The sequence below is a fragment of the Gobio gobio genome (genome assembly GCF_949357685.1).
Source record: "Gobio gobio genome assembly, chromosome: 24".
Lineage (NCBI taxonomy): Eukaryota > Metazoa > Chordata > Actinopteri > Cypriniformes > Gobionidae > Gobio > Gobio gobio.
In genome coordinates, this window is record NC_137120.1 from 8429725 (window position 1) to 8438129 (window position 8405).

At 36.9% G+C, this 8405-nt stretch overlaps 1 protein-coding gene across 2 annotated transcripts; it reads right to left on the minus strand.

The window, feature by feature from the left end:
• Positions 1-615: 615 nt before the first annotated feature.
• Positions 616-6913, minus strand: LOC307120307 (uncharacterized protein). 2 transcript variants are annotated; one of them, XM_079807289.1, is made up of 6 exons: positions 6595-6913; positions 4961-5359; positions 4621-4692; positions 1984-2106; positions 1845-1892; positions 616-1370 (listed from the first exon to the last, which is right to left on the minus strand). In XM_079807289.1, exons 1-5 carry the CDS (start codon positions 6638-6640, stop codon positions 1852-1854), a joined length of 681 nt encoding a protein of 226 aa, XP_079663415.1. In that variant the 5' UTR covers positions 6641-6913; the 3' UTR covers positions 616-1370; positions 1845-1851. The 2 variants fall into 2 exon arrangements, with proteins under 2 accessions (XP_079663415.1, XP_079663414.1); XM_079807288.1 differs by having other exon boundaries at positions 1845-1895.
• Positions 6914-8405: the final 1492 nt, after the last annotated feature.

The following is an 8405-nucleotide window of genomic DNA, read 5'->3' on the forward strand; positions in this document are numbered from 1 at the left end:
AAAATAGAACTCCTCTCATTTTCTGCTCGCTCTCGCAGCGGTGGTGACGTCACATCCGCAGACAGCGCGGGAAAAGACGACCCGCCAGAAAATAGGAAAAATAGGATACAAGCTTATAGGTGCACCCACTGTGAGCGGACAAGGTGTCAGTATGCTCATCAGGAGATGTTTGAGTCATAAATGGTACAATAAAAAGGCTATTGTTACGTTTATTTTGGGGAAAAAGTTGCATATAGCCCCTTTAAGTGTATGGTTGTAAAATGAAATTTATAGCAAAAATGTGCTGCTGGTGCTTAAATACGAGTATATGATTTACAATCACTGCAGTCCAGTTTACGAACACTGACAAACAGGACCTCTTTTGTGAAACAGGAGCAAAATGGATTTCTTTGTAGTTTTGTCCATAAATGAATTAGGCCTAGATGTGACAACGGATAGGCTTACGGAAAATCGTTCAGTCTGTTTCACAATGCCCAAAGACACAAGAAAATGCACAAACTCCACAATGGAAAAATACAAAAGACACTATTTAAAATAAATGCTGTTCTTTTGAACAATAAACTAAGTACAGATAAATTACATTTTACAATATATTCAAATAGAAAACAGTTCAAAAACTTTTCAACGTTATATTAAAATAGTTTAGAATAAAAAGGAGGATGCAAAAATAAAATACAGTGCAATCAGTCGGACGTACAGTAACTCAGTGCTCATTCAGTAAATGCAACAGATGTGTTTTGAGTCTGGATTTGAATGTGGCTACTGTTGGAGCAGATCTGATCTCGTCTGGAAGCTGGTTCAGCTGCGGCTGGCATAATAGCTAAAAGCAGACTCTCCTTGCTTTGAGTGAACCCTTAGTCCTCTTGCAGAAGTGTAGGGGTGGAGTAGGTTTGTCAAGTAAGAAGGTGCTAGATTATTTAAAGATTTATAGACAAGCAGTAAGGTTTTATACTCGACAATGGCGGTCGGCCGAACGTTAACTAGATAAAGTTTAAAATATGGATATTTTTCTTACACATCCGCGTCAATTCGCTTCAGAAGGCCTTTATTAACACCCCAAAGCCATGTGGAGCAGTTATTTGACAGACAGATGCACTTTTCATGGACTTCAAAAACAGAGCAACTATAAATCCAATTCTACCCTAAGTAATTTGGTTCTCTCTCATCATTTGGCTCAGGGGGTGCATAGACAGTTTAAACAGGAGCGGTGCAAGAGTGGTGAGCCTCGAGAGACTCCACAAGTCATGGATGTCCACTCAGACTTATGGTCACCTATATGGTCATATGGACTAAATCAGGCACCAATATAGTCAACCATTTTTTATCATATAAACATGACATGACATGGCATGACATCTGTCTTTCTCCTTCTGTAAGAAAACAATAAATCACAAGAAAAAGAGAGAGAAATTAACAGTGAAATCTACACATCTGTCATCAGTAATAAGTATCAGGTTTTTTTTTTTATTCCAGTTAGATGACTTATATATATATATAAATTCTACTCAGTCAGTGGGAATATAAATATACAGATATATGCAGTCTCAGTTATTTATGTCTCTTCATGTAACCCCAGACTAACTGGAGGATGGTGGGAGTAGATTTCTGTGTTCACTATACCATCAGTTTTCACACTCACACACTGAATTTTTGTGAATTCAAAAATATCACTTGATTATTACAATTTATGGCACAAAGAAAATTATATTATCAAATGGCTCATTACAGCAAAACATATAAATAACTTTTTTTTTTTTTAATTGCGAAGGTTGTGACATTTGCACCATACATATTGTTTTGATGGGTATTTTCTACAAAGACACAACAGTAGTGCAGCATCTTACCTCATATTTAGACTTTCAACAGATGTTCAAGCTTGTTTTTCTCCACGTCTGCTGTAAAAAATAAATCACACACAATTAAAAACATGCATAATAAAGATGATGTTTTCCTCTTACTACAGTATCTGTAGGTGGTACTTGCCATTTTTAGAGCGTCTGTGGAGATAGTAAATCACAGCAGCAACTGCAGCAACAAACACCAACAGAACAACAACAGCAGCTATTCCAGCTATAAGACCTGTAGACGGACCTGAACCTGGAAGAGCTGAAGACAGACCGTCATTAGTGTGAGTGAACTGATGGTAGTTGTATATGATGTGAAAAAAAAAGTACACCCTCTTTGAATTCTATGGTTTACATATCAGGACATAATAAAAAATCATCTGGTCTATAGCAGGTCTTAAAATGAGGTAAATACAACCTCAGATGAACAACAACACATGACATATTTAACAATAACTTGGCCAAAATGGAAAATCCATGGGTGACAAACTAAGTACACCCTCACTGCTCTGCTTCCATAGGAATTAAGAGGGTACATAGCCGTCAGGCACTGATAATGAAATGTTTTTGATTCATTGATTATCAACTCATTAAAAGCAGAAGTTTTGTCAGTTTGCTGGTCTGGAGCATTCAGGTGTGTGTTAACACAATGCCAAGGAGGAAAGACATCAATAATGATCTTAGAGACTCTACAGGCCTTAGTTAACATGTTCAATGTTAAGTTCATGGCAGTACAATTAGAACAAGACGGGACAAGTATGGCATGTTTGGAAGGGTTGCCAGGATCTCTCTAAAAAAACGGAAAAAAAAAACCATGACAGCAACAGCTTAGCTGGATCTGAACAAACCAAAAGACTTCTGGAACAATGTCCTTTGGACAGACGAGACTAAAGTGGAGATGTTTGGCCATAATGCACAGAATAGTGATGTCTGGTTCGCGAACGAATCGTTCTTTTGAACCGGTTCTTTTTAGTGAACCGGTCGAATCAGTTCACCAAATCGGAATGAATCGTTCGAAACAGTTCGCATCTCTAGCAAGCAATAATCCACAAATGTATAAAGTTAATCACTTTTTGACGTGTCTGACTGTCCCTCTGACTCGAAATAAACCAACATCCTGGAGTTATTCAGGTACTCCAACAATACACTGACTTAACCTACTAAGAGAGAACTGGAGATCCCGAACATGCGTGAACCTACACGAACGAACATACACGGTCTGTCGCAGTTCTCGTTCTCGAGTCAAGAATCGGTTGCAGCGGTTTTCGGATCACCAGTACACTGAACCGAGAACTATGTCCGATTTGAGAACCGATGAGCTGATACTGACTGAGCATGCGTGTAATTTTTCAAGAGAACGAAAAGCAAGTTTTGTTATAATATAAAACATGGAAATGTGGAAATATTTTTCATATCTCATATGTTTATGAGTTAATTACTGTCTTATCACTGTATGAGCATGTGATTGACATTACAGTTTTTGAAACAATACAAAACATTTTAAAAAGTATTTATTTAATTATTTAAAAGATTCATGTTTATGTGTGTCTTAAAGGACTTTTTGTTCAGTTGAGGATTCTGTTTTAGGCTAAAGTTTATTTCTATGATCTCTGTTAGGGATGTTGGACCATAATATTTTATGAAATACCTGTAGGTATAAATACCTACTGTAATTATAGTTAATGAGGACACATTCACAAATAGGGTTTGTATTAAATAAACAATGTTTTAATAAAAATGTATTAAAGTGTTCAAATAATACACACATTATAAAAAATAAAAATTGCTGGAAAAGTGCACTTACACACTGTATTTAACAGGTATTGCCTGTTGTTTGTAAATTAAAAAAGTTGTTGTGCTTTATCAACAAAACAAAATTAAATAATAATAAGCAAAAACAAAGTGCAAAGGCAGTTTTAAACAGAGGTTAAGTTACCATATGCAGCTAGACCGTCTCTTATAAGGGTAGGTTTGAATTCAGAAAAACAATCTGCCTAACTTTGTTAGAACTCCATTCTCATTTCTTTCATACAGCGAAGGCGAAGCAAGCGACTCCTTTTGAATCGCTCTCGCGGTTCTTGAATCTCAATTTCATTCTCGTTCTCGAGTAAAGAATCAGTTGCAACGGTTTTTGGATCACCAGTACACTGAACCGAGAACTGTTTATTTCGGACATGTCCGATTGAGAACCGATGAGCTGATACTGACTGAGCATGCGTCGAACTGAACCGAACGAACAACAACTGATATAAGCGCGTCTGTCAAACGACTCCGAGCGAGGACACGAATGAGGGGGAAACCTGGCGAACCGTATTTATTTAATTAAAAACTAGTAAGTGGATCATGGTTTCTGCACTGATGAAGACTGATTTATTGATTTTAAAACTGTAAAACATCCTCGTTTGCACATCACTGCCTGTATGTGTTTGGATGCTTTAGATGTAAAACTTAATTGTAATAAACCTATCAGATTATGATGATATTTTATCTGACTGATGTTATGATTACTGTCTTTATATATTTTAACGTGTTATGTGTTTGTTTATCCAGCCCACAATAGACTTGACGTCATTACGTTTGAGCGTAAATGAACCGGTGAACCGTTTTTTTTTATCCGGTTCATTGAAACAAACTGTCCGAAAGAACCGGTTCGCAGAGAAGAACCGAACTCTCCATCACTAGCACAGAAAACCAAACACAGCATATTAGCACAAACGCCTCATACCAACTTTTTCACATGACTGTAAATAAAAAAGGAAGGGAGGAGAAAACATACTCCAGTCCCATTCTTCCTTCTTCCCATTCTCGTACAATTCTTCGTTGATTTTGTCAGGAACAGAAAGAGAAGCTGGAAAATACAAAAGAATAATAATAAAGAAATCAGTCAGAAAAAGATCATTTTAGGACCAGTTATAATATTTTTAATATCATCGTAATGTTGAAGATATGTCTACTGAAAATGACTAAATGGTGTCAGTCTAATCTTGACCAATTCAGAAATGCAGTAAATCTGCTCTGAAGCAGGTTTTATATTTACAATGCAAGTAAAGAGGAAATAAACTAAACTGAATTTCATAGTTCAGACATTCAAACAATCATATGATTGACTGACTCACCACTGACAGAAACACTGAATGTTTTTATGGTGTCGCCAATGTTACTTGTTTTTATGGTGATTTTTGTGCTGTCACACTTGCTGTTTCTGTTCAAGCTTTGGCTGGTTCCTGAGCTCTTGCTTTGGATGAAATTTGCTTCATAACGTCCAGTGTGTTCAGGTCTGATGTCTTTGATGGTCAGAGATCCGGTCTCATAGTCCACATCCAGTCTGTCTCTGAATATCCCACCGTCACCATCATACAGACAACTCTTACTGGGATCTCCATTGATCAGAGCAATACGAGTGTCATTAAAATACCACAGCATCTTGTCATGTTGTTGTTTGATAACACCAGTGTTTAGAGTGACTGAATCTCCCTCCATCACTGGCACTGTTGTCGATTCATCACCAAACACACCTGAAGACAAAAATACACCATAATAAGCCTACTTATGTGGGTGTGTGCATTTGAAAAGGAATTCAACAACACACCAATGTTTTGTATTATGAGAAAGCTGATAACAGAAGATCTGTATACTGTAATCATACTGAACTACAATTCTGTTGGAATGTCTCTGATGAAAAATATCTGAAACCAGCCTAAGCTTGTATGCTGGTTTTATAATGTACAGCCAACGGGTATGTTTGGTGGTATTAAAGGAGTTTGAGCTCTTTATTCATGGAGACCAGTCCTTTATGAAAATTAATCATGGTTTTACTTTACTTTGAAAAAAAAAAAAAAAAAAAAACGTAATTATTTTAGTTATTCCGTGCTAACCGTGGACTAACCATGTTTTAGCTACAACTTTGGTTTGTTTAGTTGTGGTGGTTATACAAATGGTAGTCAATAGGCTACGCCAAACAAAACAAGACCATGATAGCATTTATTAGCCTAGTGGTGATACTATGAAACAGATGCTCAAATTATTTTGTACTGAGTACGCAGCATGAATGAACAGTCTCGAGGCAGTATCGTTTCTCAGAAAACCACGTGATCAACAGTGACAATCACTTGCTTAAGCTTGTTACCGCCCCGAAACAAAAAATAAAAACGTAATTGCGACTTTTTATCTCACAATACTGACATTTCTCCTTAGAATTCTGTGATATAACTATATACTGTGATAAGTAAGAATGATATTGATATAAACTCACATTTGTAAAACGTCATTATGAACTGACTTTTTTTCCCTGTAGGCTAAATGAAACAACAACTTTACAATAGCCGACCATTGACCTTGACCTGGATTTATTAACTACTTTAGTCTTGTTTAAAATACTGACATTGCACAGAGCAAGAAAGATGAGAGATTGGGAATAATTTATTTCATGCATTATGGTCAGTGACTCTGCTTGCTGTGGAACTAAAACGGGAAGAGAACAAAGGATCCTCTGTCTCCGGAAGCTCGCCAACATAAAAATAATAAAACATGAACATTGCACGAATGTAAACTAGCTATAGCTATTGTAATGGACCGAATTTGCATTCATGGAGTAGGCTAACTTCATGTAACTACGCATTTAGATATACATTCGGCAGAGACATTTGTCCAAATTAAACTTAGCCTACATCATAAGGTGCAATGTTTTAATTCACGCATTTTCTACATGAATTTGCATGTCAATGCAAATGTCGAAAGTCAAGTGACTTACCATCAACGAGAAAAACAAACAGAGTGATCAAAAAATAGCTTTCCATTTTTTTTTTTTTTTTTTGAATTTCTTTCTTTCTTTTTTTCTCCTTTTTTTATAATCTTTGTTCACCCGATAAATCAATTGAAATCGAATCTTGAATTCAGCTGCTTTCAGAACTTTCATAAATTAAAACCTCCCGCAAAACAGGAGCTCCCGGAGCTGTCCTTAAAATTCGTTGAAGCTAAAGGACACCGAGTACACCATATTGGTTGCGATGTTGGGTACTGAAAGCTATAGTACACAAGGTGTGTCTTTATTTAAGTGTAGGTGTGGCTGCAAAGTGTCCTATGTCACAATCAAGTAAGATATCTACAATACACGTTTGACCAGTCATGATTTAAGAGAATAGGTTGGACTTAATGTTATATTCGTTATCCCTGCTGAAAAACATCTTAAACCGCACGTTTGTTTGGCCAATAGCCCAGTTCGAGCACTTATAATCTGGTTATTCAGGGAGATCAGCTTTCTAAACCAGTGAAGAGAGCATTAGGCTATTAGTGATGTTGCGCATGAGACTCAAGTGTGTAATATCGAGTTCTCGGCGCAATTATAACTAAGTTTCGTTTCCAGGCTTATGTGTATCGTTTCTCTGAAAGTCACGTAATGGGTGTCGAACTATAGGCTACGTTTCGTTTTCTGTTAAATCGCTTGCGAGTTTTGATTTGGGCGGTTGAAATTGTGGGGAGTGTGGGTTACTTTGAACGTTTTCAAATCAGCTTGTTATGTTTAATTTATCAATAAAGATTGTAGTACTTTATTGTATTTTTTTTTTTTTTACTTTTCATTGTGTGTGTGTGTGTGTGTGTGTGTGTGTGTGTGTGTGTGTGTGTGTGTGTGTGTGTGTGTGTGTGTGTGTGTGTGTGTGTGTGTGTTTAGCCAGGGGTCATTTTTACAAAGACCTATGTAGAAACAAAAGTTATAAGGAAACAAAAGTATAAAGTATTTATAGCTGTTACTCCAGCAGATGGCGCTGTTATAAGGCATACGGTTTCATATAGGGCTACATATGTACAGCACGCTAATTCATCATTTTTAAAGGTATAAATAATGCAGGAGGCAATTGTTATCTAAAACAATGACTTTAAAGATATCTTGAACTGGATTTATGACTTTATTCTTGTTGAAAATAAGGACATGTGGCCGTGCAGCAAATTACACAAGAAAGTGAGAGAAAGGGAATAATTGTTTTGCATTAGCCTATACAAATTGTGTTAAACTTGCCAGTGAATATACTGGCAGAACCAGTCAAACGGCTGTAAGAGAACAAAGGAAGTGTTGACTGATTCTCTGTCACGGGAAGCTCGCCAAAATTAAAACATGCGCATTGCACGAACTTCAACGCCGACAGCGGACACGCCCCCCAGCATTTGAGAACAGAGATTTTGGTAAGCTATTTTATTTACTTGGCGGATTTTTTTACGATTCAAATTTGGCTGGGTGGTTAATAACACATCTGTCTGTGGGTTGACAAACACAGAACACATTTAATGTTGACTTTACAGGGACTTTAAACTATTGTAATGGACTGAATTAGGATGCATCTTTATTCTGTGAATGTGTGTGATGATGCATGTACACCTATGCATTCGGCAGAGCCATTATTCCAAAGCAAGTTACATCACATTCACATGCAAGGTACACATTTTCAATGCATGCATTTTCTACATGAAGGCATTTGCTACGTACACTAATCAGGCATAACATTTTGACCTAATATTGTGTTGGTCACCCTTTTGCTGCCAAAACAGCCCTGACCCGTCGAGGCATGG

Coding starts and splice junctions, on each gene's coding strand:
- LOC307120307 (XM_079807288.1), bottom strand. CDS start 6,640: ATGGAAAGCTATTTTTTGATCACTCTGTTTGTTTTTCTCGTTGATG. Junction 5,360..6,594: donor GTTTGTTTTTCTCGTTGATG/GTAAGTCACTTG, acceptor TTTTGTCTTCAG/GTGTGTTTGGTGATGAATCG. Junction 1,896..1,983: donor CCACAGACGCTCTAAAAATG/GCAAGTACCACC, acceptor TATTTTTTACAG/CAGACGTGGAGAAAAACAAG.